The 27,743-nt window shown below is 41.4% G+C and overlaps 1 protein-coding gene across 1 annotated transcript in view; it reads right to left on the bottom strand.

The window, feature by feature from the left end:
• Positions 1–2,363: 2,363 nt before the first annotated feature.
• The window catches only part of CD151 (CD151 molecule (Raph blood group)), an 82,602-nt gene continuing 57,222 nt past the window's right edge, over positions 2,364–27,743 (bottom strand). Inside the window, exons 4-8 of the mRNA XM_073604825.1 lie at positions 23,047–23,121; positions 16,576–16,680; positions 16,247–16,405; positions 11,456–11,542; positions 2,364–10,173 (exon numbers count right to left, since the gene is read on the bottom strand). Of these exons, the coding sequence (XP_073460926.1) occupies positions 10,114–10,173; positions 11,456–11,542; positions 16,247–16,405; positions 16,576–16,680; positions 23,047–23,121 (486 nt within the window). The 3' untranslated portion in view covers positions 2,364–10,113. The remainder of the gene's footprint in view (positions 10,174–11,455; positions 11,543–16,246; positions 16,406–16,575; positions 16,681–23,046; positions 23,122–27,743) is intronic.

The raw sequence follows: 27,743 nt of genomic DNA, 5'->3' as shown, positions 1-27,743 counted from the left end.
ATTGTAACACCGCCAGTGTAAAAAACATAGGTATGATGAGGTGTGCAGCATGACTGGCTAACAGGCACAGGATGACAACTCTGCATCAACACTTCCAGCCTTCTGTGCTCTATGCCACCAAGACAGGTCTGAAGAGATGTTATTTTCCTGACGGGAGATCAAAGGGGGCTGTAGCTGGGATCCATCTGTTGTTGAGTAAGGCTAGACCGTCCTCTTCACCTGGCTCTATTCCCCCAGCTCTGTCCCTCTTCTCTTTCAGCCACCCAGCTCCATAACCACCCCCCTGTCCAGCTGCCTCCATTGTCTGCAGCCTCTGACCATCTCTCCTGTACCATGTCTGCAGCCTCTGACCATCTCTCCTCATGTCTGCAGCCTCTGACCATCTCTCGTCTCGTATCATGTCTGCAGTCTCTCGGTGCAGCCTGGAGAGGAGTCAAAGAGTGGGAACGCCACAGGGACAGGGGTCATGGGAGGAGTCAGATGTGTGTGAGCTGTGGGGAGGAGAATATAGGGTAAAACCAGGGCCCCTAAGCTAGAGCCCAGAGAGGACCATCTGACTGAGCCCTGCATGGTGGTGCACCTGAGAGGAGGTCAGTGACACTGCCCCAAGGCTAGTCTGAGAAGTCCTTGACGTAAGGGATGGGGGGGGGGGGGATAGAGTAAATCCAGTAAGGTAAAAGGGAAACACTGATAATAAAAAAGGTTTTCCCTTATATCAGTAACCCCCCCCCCCCTTACCTTAGTGTATTCACTCTGCAGAGGGTGGTCTGTGGTTACCAGAGTTACCCCACCACATCAGAGTTCCAGGCGTTCCCCCTTAAATCAGGGTCCTCAGAGTTCCCCTTTACATCAGAGTCTGCAGAGTTGCCTCTTACAGTACAAGGGGCAACATTGCAGACCCTGATGGAAGTGGGAGCTGATGGAAAGGGGAATGCTGTAGACTCGGATATAAGGTGGTCTCTGGTCACCAGAGCCTTACATCAGAGTTCTCCTTTACACCTGAGTTCCCCTTGCACTGTAAAGGGGAATCCTGCAGACTTTGATGTAGTGGGGGTCATTAACCTGACCTTCATGTAAAAATGGTTTTTGACTTTTGATATAACAAACACATTGCTAATTGCACTAGCTATAGGTTTGTAGCTTAAATATTGATATTTGCACTTAAAACCATTTAAGTGCCATTTTATGTTCCTTTTTTTTTGTGGAAGTGTCACGGAAACATGTGGGTGTCAGTAAATGTCATGATTTTTGTCTGTAAGAAAAAAAAAAAAAAAAAAGGTGCAGTTTGTAAATTTTTGGTGTTCTGTCAGTAAATTTCACTTGGGGGGGGGGGGGGCTTTAGCAACTCTGATTTGGGAAGGGGCAGGATGCAAAGAGGCTGCAGGACATCAGCAGCATTAAGATGTAACAAAGGATGGAAAAATGATAAACCCCGTCAGTTTGCAACCTACAAGTTTAGATCTTTAACAAACCTGCCATGCCTACAAGCCCCACACCAATATCTCCCTAATAGGGAGTACATCATGCAGTTTGTCTGTAGCATGGCTCATACATGGATCACTCAGCAGGGACCTGACAAACTTCGATTCATGTATGGGCAGGCTGGTTGTCTAATCAATCAATGTGTATACAACCAGCCTGTCAAGTTTTTCCTGAATGATCAGTGCCGCCGGCTATAGTTGGCAACACTGACCATTGTATTGTGATGGCAGGGCATTCTCCCCCCTGTCAGAATACAAAACCACAGTGTGAAGGATTTCAGGCTCTAAGGCTGGATTCACAATATAACGATAGAAAAATGCTGCATTTAAAAGCACATCCTGAAAGTCTTACCCTTTTTAAAATTTAAAAATGCAGCAACACACATTTAATGGAGTATAGCACAACAAAATGCAGAAGAATGCAGCATTTCTGTAATGTTATAGTTTAAATTCAGCCTGAGCAATAATGCACAGATAGGATTATCAATGCAAAACAACAAACTATAAAAACATAACTCTGATATACTAAAGTGAATTTTCACATATCTTGGCGACTGAGGTGAAACAAAGTAGAAATTCACTTGACAAAAAATACCCAATCACGTGCAAATAAGATAAAATAAAAACAAACCAACCTGCATTTCTGTTAGAATATGACTGGATGATAGAAATCACAAAACGCAGTCATCCACTCACCGCATTGCCCAACTAAGTGAAAATTAAACTTGCAAAGAGAAAATTCACTTAGTCTAGTGAATAAGACAATGTGATTTCAATCACCCAATGAGTGCCAGTTTTTTTTTCTTCCTTGCACATGGTTAGGTATTAACAAAAACAAAAACAAAAAAAAAAAAAAAAAAAAAAAACACAACTCTGCAGGTGTTTAATTAATTATTTTTTTTTAATAAAAATCAGTTATTCAAACAGATACAACCTCCATGCATATATTATACTGATGTGTCAAAAGCGTCATATATTCTATAACAAGCATAGTTTGATACAGTAATTACACCTTTGTCAAGTAATGCTGCATTTCAGTGACTATAGACTGCAAATTATACCTGCTACAAGATTAAATAAATTGCATATATGCTTTGTGTAAAATAACAGAATTGTGTTTTAGTTTATGCATTTTACGCATCTCAAATGTTGGGTTTACCTAAGATCTGGTACACAAAAGATGACAGGTGTCACGGGTTGCTATGTTACAGAACAACTGTAGTTTGTGCCTGTTTCCTGATGCTGCTTTTCTGTAGACCAACTTTATTTTTAAGTATGGTTTGTTCTAAAGTTACCCGTGTAAATTGTAATTCAAAAATTGACCAAATGTATTTATTTTTTTTAATGGTTTAGATCAAAAATTCTCAGATCGCTTTTTGGGGAATGTTCATATGTTTGATATATTCTTTGAAATATTGAACACAAGGTATGAGCAATGCAACATGACTATGCACTGCATGTACAGGAGCCTCAAGCGCCGGTCTGTCTCAGACCCTCCAACATGAGCCACTGCAATAGTTAGAAAGCACTCTTCATTTTTTTAAGCTTTTTATTACAAATATCTTTTTTATTCAAGAAAACCCTCCACAAGAAATCATTGACAGATCAGGAGAAATTTCTTAATCTTCTAACTTTTGATTACAGAGTTTTTCAACCTGCTGGAGTAGTTGATAATGAAAGGTCCGCCATCTTCACTTTGTTTAAAAAGTCTATGCCGGATCACATTCATATCAGATTAGTTGACACACATTGATATTTTAAAGATCTGGTTCTTGTGTGTGAGTTGGGTCAAGTTCGATTGCAAATTGTATGTTCATTAGCTCATGTCAGATTGCTTTGAGCAAACCCTTTAACATCTTAAGTTTGTTTGTGCACCAGCCCAATCAATTCAGAATATAAATTTAATTAGCAACTTGCGCAAGGTTTGAAAAGGACCTTGAAGTTCTTTATATTCAGATGTAGCAAGTGGGAGCATGCAAATCAAACCGGAAATTTCTGCATTTAAATATTCAGATATAATACAAATTGATTTAAGCAAACACGTTCCTTTTGAAGTACTAGGTTGCAGAGCAAAAAATAACCTAGTAGGTATGTGGATGATTGGTCCACTATACTAAGCCCATGTACATTGAACAGGAATTACATTTTTCAGTTCAGCAACATTCTTCAGAAGTGCTTCCCAATTTAGGACCTCACTGACCGCTAAGGGTTCATTCATATGGGTGTCTGTTCAGTCACATATTTTGCTAAGAAAACACTAAATGAATACTGAGCACCATTTAAAACATTCTGAAAACATCAAACCAAAGACTTCTCCTAAAACAAAATCTACAGTATTGACCTGGGTATAGCACAAAAATGTCTGAAAAATCACCAATACCACCTCGCTGCATGAAACAGCAAAGAATCTGGAACTAGGTAAACAGGGTATACAGAGATATAGTTGTACACTTAAAAGGTGAATTCCAGGCATAGGTTTAGTGCACAAAGCAACAGCACCGTTCAAATTGTATATTGCCTGGGGTTACTTTTTAAAAGTAAACTGTTTTCAACGTGGGCAGCAGAAACCAAAAAGATACATGAAGTTTGAATAAGCACAAAGGCTAATTTCAACAGCTGATTTTATTGAAACGATCACCAGATCCAAGGATGCAAGCTGAACTGAAACTTGCAAATATTAATGTTTCCTATAAAAAATATTGAGATTGGCCTGAGCTCTCTTGCCTCCCAAGCCTTACTATTGGTCTGTGAGACCACCTGTCACATTAAGGCTTGGATGTACATAGCCAGTAAAATTAGGCACTTAGTAAACAGTTCTGACACTACTAGTTTCCAACCAAAAGTGCAGCCAACTGTATCAATTGGATTGGATTGCATTTACTGAATTTTCAAAACCATGGTAAAAGACTGAAGTTTTCCATACTTTGAGGTTCAGACACAAGTGGAATAACACCCTACAACACAGGCATTATCACATAAATTTGGTCTGAAGAACTAACAAGGTCATAGGGCAGAGGCAAGCTTATTTCAGGAAGAGTCACATTTGCATGGCTTACCATCATACCTACCTAGGTGGATGCCGCATGGGTCCCATGCTGCATCTGTCCCCTGGCACCTCTACACTGAGAACCGAGCGATCAAACACTGCCTATGGCTCAGTCCTCACAGCTCCCCAAGCAGAGAGCTGCTGATTGTCAATTGGCAGCTCTCCTCTCTGCTCCTGCTCACTCATTGGAGCGCTGAGCTGTGGAGGGGCGGGGAGCAGCAGTCTCGGGCTCTCAGCGGCTCGCTGAGATCCGCCCAGGCACCTGGCGGATCCAGACTCCCATTGTCGGGATGACGCAGTGCCTGGACTGAGATTGGTGATGTCAGCAGAGAGCGGACTTCAGTCCACTCTCTGCTAAAAACGGGTTAATAAGAGAAGCCCAGCCAAACAAGCTTTGGCTGGACTTCTGTGATCCATAGGGGAAGCCCAGCCAAACGAGCTTTGGCTGGACTTCTCCTTTAAGCTGCCTATATTTCAGGCCCTACTGATAGTTTTGACACGTTTTACTAAAAGGTACATTTTGCCCATGCATGTTTAATAGCTTTCATTGCCCAAGCTTGGCAGGTTTACTTTAACCCTAGTTCAGGTGAGGGGGTATTCTTCATACCATTTGAATGCAAGACTGATCTTAAGCCCTTAGACCAGTGGTCTCCAAACTGTGGCACAGGGGCAGGATGTGGTCCTTTGCTTGTTTTTATCCAGCTCTTGGGGCACTATTCCTCCAATTGAGGACACACAATTCTGCCAACTGACACCAACAATGGAGCACCATTTCTCCCACTGACACCAATAATGAGGCACTATTTCTTCGTATGATACCAAGGATGGAGCACTATTCTGCCCTAGAATATCAAGTGTGGTGATGTTTACTCTTACTGATGCCAGGAATTTTTCCACTCCCGCTGGCCACAATTCGGCCCCTTTAAAGTCTGAAGGACAATAAACTGGCCCTTTCTTCAGAAAGTTTGGAGACCCCTGCCCTAGACCAACAATCCACTGAAAAGTTCAACATCGAGATAATATGAGTGAACTGGAGCCAGTGAAATCATGCCCCGATCTCTCTCTACATGTGGAGGTCTTTATATCAGAAAGCTGCAAAGACTATATGTATACCTATATTGTATAATGTGTATACCTATGTGTTAGCTGCAAAACACCAAGCAATAAAAACAGGGGGTGGTAGTAAGCATTCAACTATTAGATAAAAACAAGAAATGTATAAATACATAACACATTATGAAGACACAGTCCAAATAAAACATTGACAGTTATTGTTGAGATATAAACAAACCTGCTGGGTTCAGTAGTTTTTGTTCCATGTATTTCAGTAGTTTTGAAGTAGGTAACAAAAAAATAAAACCAAAAACAAATGTACAATATGTTGCTCTTTCAAAGCACCTTTAGATTAGACACATGGGGGTTGATTTACTAAAACTGGAGTGTGCAAAACCTGGTGCAGCTCCGCAAAAAAAAAAAAAAAAACACGCTTCCAGGTTTATTTGTCAAAGCTTAAATCAAACAAGCTGAAGTTAGAAGCCGATTGGCTACCATGCAGAGCTGCACCAGGTTTTGCACTCTCCAGTTTTAGTAAATCAATCCTATGGGGTCTGTGCCTCTGACAACCATAAACTGCCTTTCCAACCTACACTATAAAACATGAGAGTGAGAATCGGACTGGTTATGAAGGGTAACACAGATATAGTAATTCTTAGACACTTTCATACAAGAAGCTCATTTATAATATAACACATGAAGCTCATTTATAATATATACACACACAAACAGTAAATGGTGTCACTTTAAAAGTCAGTAAAATACAGTATGTAAATGACTGGAAATCAGTAATGCTACAGAATATCAAATGTGACTGGCACTATAGGTTTGTATGCCTTACATACTATAATCATTCAGGTTCATCTTATATAGTGTTCGCAATGAAATGACATAAGGTACATTTATTGGATGGTGCCTGTTATGTTACTTTTAAAAGCAAACATGTAAATCGAAAAAACACGAGGGGGTTGCAAATGGTGACCATTTAAAAATGCAAGTTGCTTGGCTGTCACTGGCTTCAATGACCAAGAACAAGCATGCAGCACGACTGAAGTCAGAACTCCTTATGTGAATACCTATTCCAGGCCAGCGTGATAGTCAGGCAATATGCATTTCCGAAAGGCAAAGCAATAAATTCAATCCAGCTCCAGCAACAGGTACATGTCCCCTTAAAGAAGTGCTGTATTAGACACAATCAATATGCCACAGCTCTCTACTATAAGCATATAATACATACTGTTCATTAAATATTTATTTCCTATCACCTACCTGTAGGGCACACAAAACTGGCAAAGTCCTGTATGCCACATTGGATATATAAATAAAGCCATGTAAAATGAAGTAGCAGGGAGAGAGAGAGGTCACAACTGTCAAACAGGACTTAATATTTTACCATTAACAGGACATGAGACACCCTGAGCATCATTTTGCCATCAATAAAAATGATGACCATCGGATTGAGGACTGTCAGGAACCTCTGAGGTGAAGCGGATTTGCCAGGTCAGTCCTTGAAATATGTCCTAGCCTAGGGCCCACAATATTTAAATCTTTCTAAGGAAGCGGAAACCAGAGAAAAATAGATAAAATGATGAATTCAAAACATTAAAGCCACTCACAGTGCCGCCGGCCCCAACAATAAAAGGCTGTTTTCACTGTGAATGCACCACATTGCTTTTTTGTCTCATTAAACAAACCCCCAGGAGTAAAGATGTCACTGGAACTGCTTTGCAGATGGTTAAATATAATTCGATTTACACTGATAGCAAGCATGTAAAAATAAATATAAATAATGACAGGTCTGTCCTAATGATACTCTGTTAACACAGCGGTGCTAGAGACTTTGTCCTCCTCCTGCCAAAAGCAATGTCAGATGAAAAGTGTATATGGGCAAATGGACTTAATTACCTGGAAAAGATATCTGTTCCTCTTGCCACAATACAGCTTTTCTTCCAGTGACATTTAGACTTCATTTAAAAAAACAACAAAAAATTAAAATAAATGTACATTGTAAATTTCAGCATCTCCAAAACATTTTTTCCCAGAAACATCAAAAGATGCAGCTCGTCTTCGCCACTCCATAATTTACTGTTTTAACCAATAATTATAGAAGAATAAGCATGTCAGTTCATTAGGAATCAACAATGGTGCTCCAGGACAGGACCCCTGCACCATCACTGAGCAAGATTATTAACTGAGCTTATAAAATCCATGCTTGTAATGTTTAAATGCTATGCAGCACATTCATAGCTATAAATTGGATTATGCAAAAAAGGGTATTAATGTGTGCAGCAATTAAATATCTGAGATTCATGGAGATTATAAGAACTACAAATATTTTAGTTTAAAACTATTGATGGGAATGACATTTTGCTGCAAAGAGCAGACTTCCTAATCAGTGATCCTCATGACGCTGCAGAAATGCAGACCACTACTGCTCCACCCCAAGTCTGAAACCACTGAATAGATCATATGTATTCAGTTTGAAAACATTTTGCCAGTCATTTTTATTGCTAAAATAAAATACAGTCTCAGAAATATAAAGACTGATTAAAAAGAGTTACAAAATAATATAAAAAAAAAAAAAAAAAAAAAAAAAAAAAAAGTGTGACAGAATGCCCATTGGGTACTAGTAGACAATTAAAAATCCGTGGATGAAAAAAACTGCTGCGCGCATGTGTAAATCATCTGCAAGGGTGCAATAAATCTTCACTGTGCTTTACATTTCCTAGAATCATCATGTACCTAGTGGAAATAAAGTGGTATATTTTCGAAATTAGGTATTTCAGGAAAAATACCATGTATTGCCAGGAAATGGCATTAACAATCCTAGGAAATAAAAGAAGCAAATTACGGTGAAGATTCACTGCACCTGTGCAAATAATTGACACATTCATACAGCACATTTTTTATACACAGAAGCCTTAAGGCTACTTTCACACTGAGGCGCTTTACAAGCGCTATGACGCTAAAAATAGCGCCTGCAAAGCGCCTTGAAAGAGCCTCTCCTCTCACTCCAACGTGAAAGCCCGAGCGCTTTCACACTGGAGCGGTGCCCTGGCAAGCTGCATCTTTGCAGTGCTGTAGGCGCGGTGTATACACTGCTCCTAAAGCACCCCTGCCCAGTGAAATCAATGGGCAGTGCCGCTGTACCGCCGGCAATGCACCGCCACTTTAAACCCTTTAACATCATTTATGCTGAGGTTTTCGGCCGCTAGCGGGGCGCTTTTAACCCCTGCTAGCGGCCGAAAACCTCCGCAAAAATGACGCTAAAAATAGCGGCACTTTACCGCCAATGCCCCAGTATTGCTAAAACCCCCCCAAAAAGCAACACTAGTTCCCTTCATGAAAAAAATACAAATGATTAAAGTGTATGTTAACCGTAGCAATGCTACTTCTGTTTACTCCCCTTTGTTCTGCTAAATATACCACTGAAAAGGGTTTTGTTACAGTATATCTGTTTAATAAGTGTTGATTTTGCCTTGTGAGCCGATAACTTCTTGCGCTCTCTGCCTATGCAAAAGGATGGGTTATGGAGATGAGGGGAGGTCTGTGTTCTTTGTAATGCATCGGAAATGAAGTAAGCAGGGCTGACACCACATGCTTAGGAATATAGAGCTGTGTTGTCATGTCAAGGAGGAAAGTGACAGCACACCATTTGTGCCACATCAACAGTTATTATTCTGTAGTTGCAAGTGTTTAAAAAGGAATAAAACATGGAATGTGTATGTATTCCAAAGATGTTCTGAATAGGTTTTTCCCTTGACATACACATTAAGATGATGAACAACCAGATCACACAATTATCTGGTTGTTTTCCATGGTAGGTTTTTATATAAAAAAAAAAAAAAAAAAAAAAGACACAAAAAGGTAACTGTGGCAAATAATCAAACTGTCAGGAATGACATGTAATTTTGTTGCTTGATATTTCTCCCTTCAATAAAAAAGCACAAATTTTCCATGGCAAGTCACTAAATCACATCATTTTTTACACTTACTATAATGGCACCAAAGAATATAACGTTATATATCATTAGTACTGCATGTTTCATAACCGCATATGCATGTCAGAATAATACAAAAATCCATGAACACTGGCTCTCCATCGCAGAACCATTTGGTTTAAAAAGCAAAGGCTGTTTATAGGAGTAAAAAGTAACATGGTACTGAACACGGTAAAAGCACAAGTTCTAATTGCAGGACTTGGAGGAATTATTAGGGTGCCAGTTGGCTGTTCTTCATACACAAGATCAACAAAATTTAGTCAAGACCAAGAAGCTGGTAACACGTGAATATCCTGGAGCGCAGGGGATGTACTTCATTGCTTGGCACAAAGAAACAGTTGAAATCAAAGTAGGAAAAAGATGTAATGCTATTGTGATGACACAATAATCCTATATTTTTAGAAGTTGAAAGCAGATTATGTCACGTTTACAAAGTGTCTTGAACTCATTCTAGGTTTCCAAAGGAGCTTATTAAGGCAGCAGTTGTTGTTTTGTAAGTAGAGGAAGTGCAATGGGTGAGTCCAATACCATCTTAGTACGGCTCAGACTTTAAACTCTTGTACAGACAGCAGGTGAAAATCATTCCAAATAGCTAAAGAAAAAAAATATTGTTACAAAAGTAGGAAAAATACATATTTTATTAGGTAGCAATGTGGAGGAAACGAAAAAAAGTGAAGTTATCCACAGCAACCTCGTCAAACAGATTTTTTCAGGTGGTTTTGAATGAAAACTGGCCCGATATGGAAGCACCCTACTTTTTTCATGAGATGCCTTAAAGCAGAACCATTCCTTTACTGGTGCCAGCATCTTCCTCTATGTGCCAGCCTTTGCCACCTTCACTGGCCAGAATGATGTCACCCTGTGCATGTGCCAGTCATCTTGGTACACAGGGATTCGGGCTGGCAACCCAAGCTATGCTGTGCATGCACAGCTCAGATTACATGCATGCAGGTAGGTGTATTTTATTGCAGAAGACAAATTGCATATCTCTTCTGCAATAAAGAGCCTAACTGCTCTCAGTGAGTGACAGCGACACTATTATTTTAGGTTTATACCAGGTTTCTCCTGGGGTGACACTTACAGAAAACAGTGTTACAACCTGCAGTGCCAACTATCAGCATAAGCACCAGTAGGAGCATAAGCCCTCTTTCACATGAGGCGGACTCCGTTTCTACGGAGCCCACCTCGGTTCACCGGATCAGCGGGAGATCAGTCCGTTGATCTCCGCTGAGCCGGCGGATAACAGGTCCCTCTCTGCTCACTGAGCGGGGAGGGGCTTGTCAGGCGCCGCTGCCGCCTATGGAGGGATCGAACAAAAACGGACAGCATGTCCGTTTTCGTCAGATCTCACCCGATCTGATAGCGACAGACCTGGACGTAGGGCCATCCGTCTGCTTTTAGCGGATCGGACGGGGTCGGATGTCAGCGGACATCTCTCCGCTGACATCCGACGCTCCATAGACTAACATGGATCGCCCGTTCAGGTCCGCCGTCAAAACTGACAGGCGGACCTGAACGGTCCGATCGTGTGAAAGGGGTCTAACAATCAGGGAGCAGATCAACTTTAAGGGCCTTTCACATGGAAGGTCTGATCAGATCTGCCTGCCAATTGTTCATGCAGATCTGAACAAAAGCTCAATATCAGTCTATAGGCAGGTGGATGTAAACAGAAGTGCATCCGTTTACGATTACCTCCCAGCCCAAAAGGGGGGGACCACAAGAAAGGATGAGTGATATCCGTTTAGTTTGGCTCCAATTCAGCAGTTTCACTGATCTGGAGTGTGAACATCTGACCTATGTCTACCAAGACAGTAAGGGGAATGCAGCTAGAATTGACACCTACCATTTAAAGTAATAATTTTTGAAAAACTTACCTGTACAGAGGCAATACCTAAGCCCACTGCACCAATAATAAGCAGATGAGATCTGATGAAGGATTCCAGTTTGGTGATGCAGCCACCCTACAATCAAAAAAAAAAAAAAAAAAAAACCATTAAAATTTTAAAATTGTATTCTGAATACACCAACATTCACCACACATTAACCGCATTAAAATTATGGTGAATGTTGAATATTAGGAGTAGTTGGGAGTGACAGTATAACAAATCTATATAAATGGCACAGGGTATGTAAGGTTCTGATGAAGCACAGTGCGATTGTCTTGCTTTGGATTACTGGTCCTTTTTCAATATGATGAATGTATGTATATTTCTCTCCCATACCTGGAATTTAGGTTTAAGGGCATACATGGGTGCCAAATGCACCATGTTTTACAGTTCCTAAACTTCCAAATCTTTAAAATGCCTTGTAAAAAAAAAACACCTGACTTTTCAGATTAATGAATGAGCAAAGTAAGAGATTTTTAGTAAACGTGTGGTGAACGTCACATTGGCTGGGTTATAAACAGGGTGCAATGTACATACTGTAAAGCACCACTGAAGATGCAGGTGAGTATTGCTTTATATGGTTACCATGCGGGTCAATCTTCCTGGTAAATGTGAACGATTTTGCCATCTCAAAAAAAAAAAAAAAATAAAAAAAAAAAATCATAGTTTAGAATCTCCTACTAGGAATTGTGATCATCCCTTGCTATCAACAGCCTTTGAGAGTAGGTGTCAGACCTGTCATAAGGCCTTATCTCTTTGCTGTACCCTTCTATCCAGAACACTGGGACACAAACCCCATCTTACTGTCCGAGATGGGAACAAGATTTCATTATGGTCTTGGACCCTGTGGATTGGCGCAAGATGTGGGAGGCTTTATTTAAATCAGCTCACAATGTGCTTGCTCTCGAAAACTCTTTCATGGTACATGTACCGTTGGCATTTCACACCAAGATAGCAAAATGTCTACCTACATATCCGTCAAACTGAATTCGTGGCTGCCTGGACTGGATATGAAAAACGCATAAGGTGGACGTGTCCCAAGGTACAGAGACTTTATATATGGGTGTACATGTTGGTCAAGACAGGCCTCCATGCCAACATGCGCAAGGACCCTTGGGAAGCACGCTTACATAAGCCGATCGCGAATGTGTGTGCGCTGTAATCTTTTGTTCTGTATGGTCTTATGGCTGCACCATCTTTAATGCATTTTTTATGGTGTGCCCCCCCCTAATCTTTGTCTATTGTATGGATTCTGACCAAATCCCTTTGGGCTGGAGAACCCCACCATCATTGTCTCTTATTAGTGTCCACCTGTGTTATAGGAGGAGGAGTCCTTTAGTTATCCCATATAGGGGAGTGTATTTCTCCCATGGTTCAGAGAAGCAAGATCTTCCATTCTATGGACAGCATAGCACTCACTGATAATGGGGTACATTGACGTAGTGAGCGTAGCACTATATGGCCATCTGGTATAACTAAATCCCCATATTTTCTGAATATGTTCAGGTGTTTTAAATAGCCTTGTAGGCGTTAAATATATTTTGTGTGTGCACTGTTATCTTTTGTTACTCGACAGGAATGCACACTCATTACCCAAATTTTTATGGTGACAAAACAAACAAATTGCGAGGGCATGGAAAACACCTACTCTTAGCTTTGAGAAGGTTAAGAGCTGTGTTCATGGTAAACTCAAAAAATTAACAGCGATTCTTCACGAGAAGCACAACAAATTTTTAAGCATTTGGCAACCCTGGCTTAACCACTTCACATCATCTCAAAAACCCGCTTTCTGGAACTCTAGATGATCTCTTTTGGGTCGGTGTGAGCCTCTGAGGCACCCCTACCCCCTTCCTCTACACTACTCCCTTTGCCTCCGAATTTCAAACTCCCTTCCCTCTTTCTCCATTTTGTTCCTTTGCCCTATTTAGGCCTTGGCCGACTACTTTCCTCTCTTGATTATCAATCCATTGATCTTGCCGTCTTTCTTTTGCCGGTATCCCCCCCCATAGGAGGGAATACTTCCTCCCTTGTCAATTAGGCCATTGTGGGTTTCACCTCACCCAACGCTGGCTATACAACCATGGATTTCTGTGTGACATTGCTTCAATAATTTTTTTCCTTTTTCTGTCAAGATAATTTTTTCATCTATGAAATATCGTATTGTTGGCGATGCACCCAGGCTGCATTTTACTGCCATACCATTCTAGTTTTGTTAAGATTCTGTTCTAATGCTTTTTTTAAATTTTGGTGCAGTTCTTATCCTGTGTACGCACATTTATTTTTCCTTTGTTAAATTCTAAATAAAAAACAAAGTGAAAGAAGAATCTTCATGGTAAAATGTATGAACTGACCCTTTATAGTTTAACTGTACTTACAAAGAGTGTTGTACAAAACTTTAAATCTGGTGAGCAGACACCATTTGCTGCTAGCAGACCCCTGTAGCCAATTCCAAAGAGATGCCAATATGCCACAAGTTATCCTATAGGACTTTTGGAAGTCAAATATTTGTGGAATACGCAACTAAAAATTCAGATTGTACCACCACTGGATTTATTTTTAAGTGAATAAGCTTTGTTGTTAGTTAAGCATACCAACAGACTATACTCAACACATTTCTCCCTATCCAGTGCTTAGTCATAGGGGTTTGTGCTGAAGCCTCAGAGAAAATTCTTGAGATTTTTGATTTTTTCAACATTATTATGGATGGGTAATGAAGATATGTGTAACATTCTTATATTGCTTATCTTAATTGACTTTAGACTCTAGTTAGAATGTTTCTTTTGTGACACTATTGCAAATGGTCTTTTCTTTGCCTTTCATATTGGATTGGTTATCATTAAAATTACCAATTATTGAGAAGGGCACTTCAGTAAGAAACGTATACATTGCACAAATGACAACTTTTAGGTCTTGTCTTACCCACTGCCCCTCCACATTGCACAAAATTATTCCCGCAATACTTAAGTCAGTGCTGGAGATGTGGGGCAGAGGAGCACACCATGCTTCACGTATGATGGCCATGCATCCATAGTCACCCCTTCTAGCAGGCAAACCTTGACCTCTAATCCTGTGTTGTAGGTAACTGCCTGGAGTCACTGGAGGTAGCCCCCCTATCAATCATGGGAACCCTTCAAGTGGCAAAGGCTGGCCTGGTAAGGTTTTTCCTCTGTCGGTAGAATACTGATTTTTAGACACTGTTACTGGCCACCACAATTATTTTTCTTGATTTCTTTTAGTGTTTCTTAAAGCCAGAAAGTTGCCATTTGAAATGCCTTTAGTTTTTGGCCATGTCTGTGATCTGCTTTTTTTCTACAACAATAAACAACTGAAGGAACATCCTCAGGGACTGGTGATTCCATACTTTTTGCCAGGGGTTGTAATCTGACTGTCAGTTCTTCCACTCTTTTATAATGAGGTTCAGTATAGCAATCCAGTTCCATACACCAGGGGTGAACATGGACCTCCAGTGTCTAAAAATCAGTATTCTACCGACAGAGGAAAAACCTTACCAGGCCAGCCTTTGCCACTTGAAGGGTTCCCATGATTGATAGGGGGGCTACCTCCAGTGACTCCAGGCAGTTACCTACAACACAGGATTAGAGGTCAAGGATTGCCTGCTAGAAGGGGTGACTATGGATGCATGGCCATCATACGTGAAGCATGGTGTGCTCCTCTGCCCCACATCTCCAGCACTGACTTAAGTATTGCGGGAATAATTTTGTGCAATGTGGAGGGGCAGTGGGTAAGACAAGACCTAAAAGTTGTCATTTGTGCAATGTATACATTTCTTACTGAAGTGCCCTTCTCAATAATTGGTAATTTTAATGATAACCAATCCAATATGAAAGGCAAAGAAAAGACCATTTCTTTTGTGACACTATTGCAAACATTCTAACTAGAGTCTAAAGTCAATTAAGATAAGCAATATAAGAATGTTACACACATCTTCATTACCCATCCATAATAATGTTGAAAAAATCAAAAATCTCAAGAATTTTCTCGGAGGCTTCAGCACAAACCCCTATGACTAAGCACTGGATAGGGAGAAATGTGTTGAGTATAGTCTGTTGGTATGCTTAACTAACAATAAAGCTTATTCACTTAAAATAAATCCAGTGGTGGTACAATCTGAATTTTTAGTTGCGTATTCCACAAATATTTGACTTCCAAAAGTCCTATAGGATAACTTGTGGCATATTGGCACCACAATTATTTTTCTTGATTTCTTTTAGTGTTTCTTAAAGCCAGAAAGTTGCCCTTTGAAATGCCTTTAGTTTTTGGCCATGTCTGTGATCTGCTTTTTTTTCCACAACAATAAACAACTGAAGGAACATCCTCAGGGACTGGAGATGCCATCATTTTTGCCAGGGGTTGTACATGAGCTTTACTGATGCCTTGAGCCCCTGGGTCCCATTCTTAACCCGTATCCATTTTCAAACCCTCACATGTCCTACCAGTAGTGCGAACAAACACAGGTACACACTGCTCTGGCTGAACCCCCCCCTTTTTCCATCTCTATTCCCCTTTCGTTGTTTTTACATCACCCCTCTGGTGTTTGGGATGGAGGTACTCCGCCCCCGGAGTTATTAACGATCATGATTGTTTATGCTGCACCTACTGTCATTACACTTTGTTTATAAGACATTTTGTATCCTGTACTGTGTCTCTCAGTTACTGTATACCCTGGAAGGGTTGCGAGCCTATCAGCCACCTCTGTACATGCTCTGTGTATTGAAAACGTTAATAAACCTATTTAAAACAGTTAGAGCCATGTCTTACCTCCACTCTGTAGATATTTGAAGGATGGTCTCGTGCTCCACACAAAGGAGTGACAGTCTTGCAGCAGCTGTCTGGAACCAAGCGCCTTTCAGCCTCAGGAGACTTAATCCAAACACTCTCCTTCCAGTCCTGGGAATTATTACTTCCACAGCACTTAAACTATATGAAAACAAAGCCCATGTTGACATGAGACATACATACATACATACATACATACATACATACAAGGGGATTCCCCGTTTAGAACCCAATTTCTGCAAACAATTATAATCTTATACATACCCAAGTCAGCAGTAAATGCACCATAAAGAGAAGAAATTTGCCCTTACCTCTTGCTGTAATCTGTCTACAGCATTAGTCACTTTTTCCTCTCCTGGCTGCTTGTACTTCTGAGTCATGGTTTCCTTTAGGCTTTGCTTCAGTTCATCATTGAGCTGCAGAGACAAACAGACTTGGCTCAGTCTTATCTAAAAATCCTCAGCTTTTAACATCCTCTCTTGTTACAACAGCCAGAATTCCTCATCACTTCTCCTGTTTTCACTTAAAGGGCTGGTTTAAACTTGTGGTTTGGAAATGGAGGGCTTGGGAGTGGTGGTAAAAAAAACGCACAGTTGTGCTGCGTTTTACACTTGATAGGCAGTACCGCTCCCAAACGCAACCCATTCAAGCAAATAGGATGCACCACAAAGGTCCCCTTTAGAATTTACTGTTTGAACACCTCTGAATGGCAATCCGAACACAGTTCATTCTTCAAAGGCATGGCAGTTTAGACCTAAGAGTTCACTAGTAATGTCTAAAAACAGAGCCAAAATTATTACACAACAACTTTTTTGGTCAAGATCATTGCTTACGCTTGTAACCAATAGGACATTGGTACATAAATACATATCTAACTCTCGAATCTGCATACTACAAAAGCCTCAATATAGGTACAGGCTAAAGGCGAGTTAAAATAAATCATTTGGGGATAATGTGGCCACCATCTGCTACTTTTATTGCTAGAGCTTTGGAAAGACAAGCAATAATATTTGGGGGGTGCTTTTAGAAACAGGGTGTGGGATGCAGCCAATCAGGAAGGAAGATTTGTTACCTGTGAGCAGAACGGAGAACACTGCGGCATGAAGGAAAGACAGGGACACAGCAAGAGTTAAGCACAAGTATATAACCACATACATACACACACAGCATGCAAGGTTGGGTGGGAAGGGAGAAAGGAACTCCGTAAAAGAATTGGGCAGGTTATGTTGTAACTACCACCTTACTCTGAGCTGATCTTCAGTAAGATGAGACTTCAGGTCAGACAGAGCTGCTTCTTACAACTAAGTAGAAACATACTGGGACTCATAAAAAGTAAAAATGAAGGAAATTAAGGACTTCACTTTTAGTTCAACCTTTGTTTAAAAAGTGATGGCGGGATTCCTATTGGCTCGCCTGATTGCAATTGCCTTCCTCCAGGAATGGAGGTGTCTGTAGCTCAGTTCTCCATCACATCTGGAAAGGCTTGATTCAAACAATATTGCTTATAAATGCCAAACAGGATGGTCTAGTGCTAGATCTCAAATTAATGGTACACATACAATTACACATTTGTGAATTCTAAGTTCTATTTAGTAATCAGGAGTCTAGAACCACCTTCATTGACAAGAACACCACCAAAATGCTTTATGTGGATGCAGATCAGATCTGGGCATACATATGAAGCTGATCATGCATACAAAACAGCCTTGGGTTGTCTATATCTTGTGATTTCTTACTTGAGTTGCCTGCTCCAAATCATTTAAAAGTATTTGAATGGGTCTTAAATTGGGATTAACTATGCCTATCTAAAAGTGGAATTACTTCAGTTTTAGCCACTCTGTTGAAGAGTTAAGCTAATCATACATGGATCAGTTTTTTTGATCAGCCAGCGAGCTGATAGAAAAAGCTGAATGGATTTTCCCCATCCACACAAGCAACTCCTCAGCTGTCAGAATACACCAATCAATACTGCAGCACTGATCAGACAAAATTTTATGCCCATTATGGGGGTGCGGTGCACATTATGGGTGTACAGATGTGAGAGGGGGCTGTGTGTGTACAGGGGGGGGGGCTGCCTGCAGTACTGTGGGATGGCCAGTGGGTGGATGTGGTAGGATGGCACTGGCCAGTGTGTTGGCCCTGGGGAATATTGGCAGTTAGGCCCGGGGGAGTTGGGGGTCCAGGTCTAAGGCTGTGTAAGGGGCTCCAAAATTTCTGATGGCTGTCCTGTCCCTCAGAATAATTATTACACTGAAGAAAAAAAAAAAAAAACTCAATACCAGCAATCATTTTATTGATCTGACTGATAAATAAAAGAAGGAGAAAATATGATAAATTTACAAGGGCATGTTTAGGGGTGGAATTATGGGCGGGGCAAGGTAGGAGTTGGGTGTGGCAACTGGTGGAAAAGTAACTACTAAGGCCCGACTAGTAACTCAGGACTTGAAATGTTGAGCTCTGTCACAGTGGATATAAGATTTTAATACTTTTTCACTAAAAGGGTTCTTTGCTTTTTGTCTGAGGGCTGTACGGCATGCCTTATATCACTGTAGAACTCCCCCTCATAAGGATAGTAGCAACATTATTAAATTCCAAGGTAATACGCCAAGACTGAAGTCTTTAGAACTCCTTTAGAAACCCTTTACAGTTTAATGAGCTTTGAAGGTGAAGTCCAACCTGAGCTTTTTAGGCTGGGCTTCTCCTATGGGTCACAGGAGTGCAATTCGTTTTGCACTCCTGTGACCAGTTTTCAGCAGAAAGCGGTCTGAAGTCCACTGACGTCACCGCTATCAGTCAAGGCAGTGCATCATCCTGACTTCCCAAGTCTGGATCCGCCAGCTGCCTTGATTGACAGTCTCAGCGAGACGCTGAGACGGCCGCTCCCCGCCCCTCCACAGCTCAGTGCTCCAATGAGGGCAGAGAAGCAGAGCAGGTGCGACGCTGACTGACAGTCATTTCTCACTCCTCCCCGAGCAGAGCGATGCTGAGTCATCGGCGGCGTTTGATCGCTCGGTTCTCAGTGCAGAGACGGCAGGGGACAGCTGCAGCATCTGTCTGATGCTGCATTTACCTAGGTAAGTATGATTAGAAGAAAAAAAAAAACCCATACTTCTTTCAAGAGGTCCCCAAAATAACTGGCTCATGCCACATTGCACATTAACCAAATTCCGTTGTGAAGCAAGAGAGAAGAAAAAAGCAAAGGAGAAGCAGATCTGACCTCAACTAAATAACCCAACTTCTATTGTTGCGATCATAGAGTATAGTATATGCTTTCTATGAAGGAATTGATTGTTTCAACTATCAGTTTAATTATGATACAGCAATACAAAACGTGTTTTTCTTTTTTTTTTTTTTTTTTAGAAGACATTGACTTTATTATGACTTATGAAGATCAGATAACATTTTAGAGACCGTTATGCAGCAATCTAGAGAAGTCAGGATAAGGTCTTCAATTGTATTTTATAAAAGATCTGCTGCCCTGGGCTCCAAATATAGATTTTTTTAAAAGTTTTACTTATTTCCAGGCTAAAATATGAAAAACAAATCAAGAATGAAATTTTGCCAACTTCTTCACTGCCTGTTCTTTGCTAATTGGAAAATGAAAATGTAATTAAAGCGGAACTTCAGTCATTTTTTTCAACTTTCCATCTTATAAATCCTCTGCCCTTGTTGTTTTAACTTTGGATAGCAAAACATTTTTTTTCTGACAGTAAATACCTTATACAGCCCACTTCCTGTTTGTCCGGTAAAAAGCCTAGGCTTATGACATCATGCACAGCTCTCACTCTCGTGAGAGTTTGCCACGAAGGGGGTGGGATGAGTTATAAGAGGGCCAATAAGAGCTGCAGGGCTGGAGGTGTGCCTCTGTGTGTCTGTGTAAATCCAGGAAGTGAACAGGCAGCAGCTTCAGCTGCCCACAGTTGAAATGGATGCAGCCAGACTCAGTGGAGGGAGATTTCTGCAGCATATATGGCAGTATATGTAAAATAATATTCAAAGTGGTTGGAAGGAAGCTTCAGAATGGCAAAGGTGTTTTTATTACAAATTATGTGAGCAGACTGCAGTTCCTCTAAGATATTGCAGTTCAGTTGTACAAACACCACAGTTTTGCTGCTCTGCATACATATAATACTATTACTAATACATACATATTAATTGCCAAATAAGAACGAACCGTAAACATTTTATAGCAGGCGTCTGTATGTCTTTAGCCAACTGCTCAGGCACCTTGGGATCCCCAGAACCCTGCTCCAATATGCAAATACCTGTACATCTTGCCGCTTGAACTTTGCTGTATGTGAATGAGACTAACGATCGTTATGGGGGGAACCAGTAGAAAATTGCAGCGGGTAATGGGTTACAGGTCAACTTTGTGTCAAGGGCAGTATTTGCATATAGGAGCACCCCTCGTTTTGAGGCTTCCAGGGCTCTCCACCAGCTGCACTAAAGCTATAAAACTACTGATGTTTGTTTTATTAGGCAATGGTGATTCCAGGTTTACTTTATGTATATGCTGTAGCCTATGAGAGTAGTCAAATACACATAAAACAAACAAACAATCTGGCATGAGTGCCTTGTTTCTTTATAAATTTGGAAGTAAATATAATTAAAATAACCTTACCCCACTACCACCACTAGTGCTTCACGATTTCTCTGGATTACACTTGCATAGGACTTATAGCTCAAGCAATTTTAAACTTACAGTCCAAATGAGATCAATACATTCCAGGTGCATTAAAACAAAAAGGTCTGCATTGTCCCAAATGTGTCCTGCCAGCATCTTGTAGAGTAGGACCCCTCTTCTGTGAAGTCATCCAACACACTCTGTTCAGTCAGAACTAGAGCTCTCCAATCAGCAAAGTTCATTGTCCCCGCTAATTAGACAGCTCCAGCTGTGACTCAGCAGTGGTTGTGTCTGACCTATGCAGAGACCATGCTGGTGAGGAACAGGCTTTTTTACTTAGGCTGGGGCTGCTTTTCAACAAAACAAACTAATTCTGCACATTGTTTTTATGCACCTGTAATGCTTTTAACTGATTAAAACTGAAAGACCAATTTGAAGAGTCAGTCTGAATAAGCATTTATAACACCAGAACCACCTCCTAATTCCTGGCAGGTATGGGTGGAGTGCAGTCTGCAGCCAGGGGAGCTCTATATAATTACTCATTTAACATGCATGAACGTGCAATCACATGTGCCCTCTTACCTAATCAAATAAAACTAAAATTAGACTCTCGTTGCCCTAGGGATGTCTGGAGCCAGGAGTGAAATCTCCAATTAAATGAAGGAAGATTGCAATGACTGCTAAAGCATACAAAATAACCAGATACAGAAAATGGGCATGGTTTCACTGTAGGGCTCTATGGGTTTAAAAAGAACCTTTAAAGGTTTTGTACTTTCTAGTTTATGGAAATGAAAATCTTAAAAGAGATTTCTTTCATACCCAATGCCGTACTAAGGGCCTGTTTACACCATATCATTGCTGTAACGCTTGCTTCACACCAAGGCACCAATATTACATGTGCTTGGTGATACACTGCCATTTATTTTATGGCACTGCACTGCTCCCTGCTAAGTCAGCGCTACAGCTCTCAAACAAGCAGGTAGCGTAAAGTTTGCTGAATTTAGTGTTCCAGTCGTGACCCAGCAGGGAGTAATGTGGGACCTCTGCAGAGAGATCATTGCATCAGCAAGCTGGTAAATTGAGACTACGTGTAAATTTTAAAAGGGAAAAAAAAAAAAAATACGCAAAGTAAGCAAATGACTGGAAATCAAGTCTTAAAAGTGTGAATGGAAACCTGTACCAAGAGAAATGGAATGATTTAATATATCATAGCTTACTAGTCCTTGGATGTAGTGACTGCATTAGTTTTCACCCTGTCCTAGGGTGACAACACTCACTGCGATGTATCTAGGGAGGAGCAATGTTGTCACCCTAGACTACTCTCTGATTAGGAATACAAACACCTCCTCCTCTCCATTACATGGGGGGGCTGTAGTTTACAGAAGACTGCTGTGAAAGCTGATATCTCAAACAAAGTTATCAGTTCAGCGGGAATTTACAAGGTCTGCCAAGATAGAATATATTTTTGTTCCTATCTTTAGATATTTTTTCGTTGCTTTCTGGGTGTATGTTTATTCATCCTTTTTATAAACTGGACTATGTACAAATGAATTAATACAGCCTTTTTCAACCAGGGCGCTGTGGCACCCTGGGGTGCCTTCTGTGATCTCCAGGGGTGCCGTGGCAAAATGCCTATAAATTGCTCAAAAACTCAACAAGCCAGTGAGTGGATCAAGCCTGCCTTTTGGCACCGTGCAGGCCAGCGACGTGCAGGCCAGCGACTGGAATCCTAACATCCAAAGACATTGCTAAATAAAAAAAATAAAAACAAAAAAACCATCAGGTGCCTGCCCAGCATGCTTGTTTGCCCCTCATCTGCCTGCCCCTCTGCTACCACGAGGAGAGGAGATGCCAGACTAAGTCACCTCCATTGCTGGGTAGCCCACATGTGTGGATGATGCTGTGATATGAAAAACTATTGGTTTTGTTTTTTTACATTTTAGAATGGGGTGCCTTAAGACTGTACATAATTTTAAAGGATGCCTTGACTGAAAAAATGTTGAGAAACACTGACTTAGGGTGTTGCAAGCATCCTGGTCTGAACATAAAGAAACTAGTGGGCCCTGCAATAAAAGTGGGCCCTGCAGCGATCCATCAGTATTCAGTAGGAACCTGAAAAGTTTTTGTTTGTATCTGCAGCCAAAAGCCATCCACCTACCTGTTGGTAGTATATATAGGCCAGGATTCCTGCCAATATCTCCAGGATAAATATACACATCAGCAGGATGAAATACTGAGGGAAGAAGAAAAAGAATGATAAAGGATTCAAATCAAATATGAAAAAAGTTAAGTGAGCAAAAATCTCATTCTGTATACAACCCCTAACAAATTCCTATTAAACTATGTAACACATTAAAAAGACAAGATCCCGTTTGTACTAGGTGTACGAGGGACCATGACACCTGTCTGCATATGCTATGGAACTGTTCGACATTGATATGTAATTGGGCAATAACTGTCAGCTCAATGGAGGGTTTCAAATTGAAATTCCTAGGGATCCCCCATGTGATGCGATTTTGAGTGCGTTATTTCAAGCTCCTATGTTAATCCTTATGCAGTGGACATGGCCAACCCCACCCACTGTTGATGAATGGAAACTATGTAATGTATTAATACTTGGTGAAGATAACCAGTAGAACCTGTTCTTTCTGCAATACAAAGAATTGAGCAGTGTATGGAATGTAAAACCACAATTTTGGACCTCACCAGCAGGTGGCACTGTGGTCAGCTGTAACATGGAAACTTTCCCAGAAATAAAATGGTTCTCCTTAGGGAGGAGAGATCCCAACTCACATTCCTGACATTACAGGGACCTTCCCAAAAGAAACTAATACAAAACACACTCCCCTAGATGTACACCTAAGTAAACACCAGCTGTCTAGATCATTGTCATAGTAACACACATTGTAGTCTAATTTTGTGACAATTTAGTAGCACCATGAACACAGGAGCGCCCAAGTGTAATACCTTAAAGTTTAGCTATAAAAAAAGTACACCATTTAGGAGATATTTACTGTAGATGCAGCCAGCGACGTCACCAACACACGCGCTCTAAAGGAACGGCATACCCGTGCCGTTCCTTCAGAGTCCTTTGCCGTAAACGGTGGCTCCCACACGCATGTGCGTTGGTGACATCACGGCTCCAGCCACTCACACAGCCAGAGTGTGCAAACCCAGAAAGACAACCGGGTGAAGCACATTTAGCTGTGACAGCTCATCACTGGAAGGCTTCGTTTTCAGGTAAGTTTCACATAATAGGCTAATATGAGATGCATACTGGCACATTATGACATTGCCTTTCAGGTTTAAAGCTGTAGTAAACCCCGCTTGGTAATTTTTACCTACAGGCAAGCCTATAATAGGGCTTATCTGTAGGTAAAATGAATATCTACTAAACGTGCATCGTTTAGGAGATATTCGGCCTGGATGAAGGCAGTTACATCACTGGCGCATGTGCTCTGAAGGTCTGGCATAGCTTGCTGGAACTTAAGAGCTTCGTGCCGGAACCGAGGGCTCTTGCGTGCATGCGCTGGAGTGACGTAATCGCGGCTCCAGCCAATCGCCTAGCCAGAGCGCGTGGACCTGGAAAAAAAGACCAGGGGAAGAGGTCAGCCCTCCCAGCGGTGACAGTATTGTGCTGGAGGCCTTTGTTCCAAAGTGAGCATTTCATAATGTGCTAGTATGCAGTGCATACTAGCACATTATGCCATTGGCTTGGAGGTTAGCCGCAGTTTATTATCGCAAAACAAAAACAAAAAAAATTTAAAATAATGCTTATAGAATTCGTAATACAGAAAGTTAGTGATGAAAAATTGGTGATAAATTTGACCCTAAGCAATGACATTCAAACTCGCATTGCTGTCCACCTCCAATATATGTGAGAAGATATCAAACCCATAAAATAAGATATTAAACAATTAACATATAAAAAAAAAACAAGCGTGATCAGTGTCCAATACAGTCTCCACCGAACTGCATTCATGTGAAAAACACTGGTGCAGTCTTTAAAACTTTAGTGCTAATGTGCACATCTTCCATTCATAGACCGCTTTTCATTCATGGAGGCTATAGTACAGCTTCTATGAATGGAGGAGGGGGGGAGGAAAGGGCAACAAGTGTCTGTAGGAGGTGTAACATTAATATTAACCTCTGCAGCACCAGAAGATTAGGGCTGCAGGGATATGGAGGGGCAAAGGACTTCGGCATCAGCACAAAAAACATTTCACAAATTTAAAGTGTTTGTAACAAAACAAAAAAAAATTGATCCCGTTACCTTAGCATGAACAACAGCACAGTGCTTGTGCTGTGCAATTTGAGCCTTGTATAATCTAAAATACCTGGCTGATCCTGCCTGGTTCTTGCCCTCCCCCTGTAAACAGACCACGGTTCGTAATGGCTGCTGAGCCCTGACACCATGGTCAGTTTACGTGCTTCCATCATCCTGTCTCTCCTCTGTCTTCTGCCCCCACCCCTCCCTGCCAGTGTCAGTGCCTCTCTGCTTTCCGTCCCCTCCCGCTGCTATAATAGCTTGGTTATATTCCTACAATCTCCTCTGTAAGAGAACGTTATGTGCTGTATAAAAAAAAACAAAAAAAACAAAAAAAAAACAAAAAAAAAAAACCCCGATTTCTACCTCATTTCAGAGCGCCGCTCGGCACTCACATGATCGTCCGCCTCTTTCCTCCCGCCTGACGTCAGCGGGAGTTTTTGGCCCCTCCTACTGTAGCTGTCAGCCCGGGAGGGGACAGTGACGAGCAGACACGCGAGTCGCTCTGAAAGAAGGTAGAAATCTGAATATATTATATAAAGCACATACCATTATCAAACAGAGGCGATTGTTTGATCATGACCAAGTGGCTTTACAACCACTTTAAGTACTTTCCCTTGTGCTGTTTTTTTTTTTTTAATGACCTAAACTTAGGAACTCCAGGTTTGGACAAATGCACAACATGGCACTGCACGTGCAAATGTATTGTGGGCTTGAAACTTTACTATATGGTCCTAAATTATGCAAGTACGTTTCCCAATGCAGCTTTCTGTAAAGGAAGGGAAATCTTTCCATCAGTAAACGGGTAGCAATGAAAACTGGACAAAGGTTACAAACCACCCCCACTATTTTAAACAAAATCTTTTTTTTTTTTTTGCTGTTTGTGTCCCCATTGGATAGTATTCCTATCACTTCCTGTACCAGTGAGGGTAGACACTGAGACAGGAAATGACCAGAAATCTGTGAGTTATCCTCTCCAATAAGGAAATAAAAAATCCAACTGAAATTTTAACCCTTCCACATGCTATATAAAACAAAAGACCATTATAATGCAAGCTCCGGTTATTATTTCAGCGTTTTTAGCTAAGAAAGAACCTACAGAGAAAAGACAATCACACGTATACCCCCCTTACCCCTGGCTTACATACTACAGAGAGAACGTCATGCTCCTTCCTGTGAGATGGTGGAAAATATCTGAAAATCTCACCAGAAGACAATGCAGCAAAGGAGGGAGAGTGACTTCTTGTAAGATCCAGGAGACTTCGCATTCCCTGGGATCTTGCCTGAAGGATGATGACATTACCCTCCCCAAAGCACACGGATGACCACTAGTTTGGGGGGAGAGGACTTATATTAAGCTGACCTTTATTTATAGTGCAAGGTCCACTTTAATGCCTGATTAAACCTTTCTGGCAACTGTGATAGACAGTCTTACAAATATAAATGCTGTATTTATCGACATATAACACGCGCCGGCATATAACACGCACCCAAGTTTAGAAGGGAAGTTTAAAAAGGAAAAAAAAAAAAAAACTTTTACGAGGGAAGTTTCAGGGGAGAAAAAAAAAAAAAAAAAAAAAAAAACTTACATTTTAAAAGCCCATCAATGCAGCCTTATCAGTGTCCATCTGCATCCTTCCCCACCATTGCAGCCTTGCCCAGTGTCCATCTGCAGCCTTGCCCATCATTGGAGCATGGTTTGTGCCCATCTGCACACCAGTCTTTCCCCTGCCAAGGAGGGAACAAGCGCCGCCGAGATAGACAGAGCCAGATGTCCTGTGTACTCGGCTCCTCTCGGCTCATCTCGCAGTCCCGCCCAATCCCACCCCTCGGCTCCTATGATGGACACAACACCGGACCACTGGTGGGACGTAAACACTAGGAGGAGGGACTGGGCGTGACTGCGAGCGGAGCCGAGCCTAGCCGAGTACACAGTACACGTGGCTCTGTCTATTTCGGCGGCGCTTGTTCCCTCCTTCCCCTCCGAGGCAGCAGTTCGGCGTATAACACGCACCCACGATTTCCCCTGATTTTAAGGGGAAAAAAGTGCGTGTTATACGCCGATAAATAAATACAGTACTTCTATACTTGATAAACAATACTGACTGCCTTCTTCCCATGCATGGAAACTCAATTTTCAACCAATGCTTGTTGCTACAGTTGTGTCTACAATACTCCCCCTGATGGTAATTGGTGGACATCGATACAGTCTAAACTACCCACAGGGAATATCCAGCATGTGAACATTTTCCATAGAGCACATTGGCTCAAAATATGGCCATTAGGCCCCATTCAGGCAGGGTTCACAAGGGTGCAAATTGGATGCGGAATTGTCCGCATCCAATTTGCATGTCAGGTTCATACAGCTCCAGGATGGCTTCGGAGCGGTTTGCAGAAGAGTCCCGTGCATCTTCTGGTCCGTTATAGGTCCGAATCCAGCCAAACAGTCGGACTTGAAAACAGTAAACAGGGATGCATCGGAGCCCCTGCAGCGAGCCGCTCCGCACAACGGTGTGACCTGTGCTACTTGTCATGCAACTTTGGACCCCAAAGTCGCATGACAAGTCGCACCCCAGGTTTCCCAATGA

The sequence above is a fragment of the Aquarana catesbeiana genome, linkage group LG11, assembly GCF_042186555.1.
Source record: "Aquarana catesbeiana isolate 2022-GZ linkage group LG11, ASM4218655v1, whole genome shotgun sequence".
Lineage (NCBI taxonomy): Eukaryota > Metazoa > Chordata > Amphibia > Anura > Ranidae > Aquarana > Aquarana catesbeiana.
The sequence above is the reverse complement of the archived record's forward strand: the minus strand, read 5'-3'. Positions and strand labels throughout refer to the sequence as shown.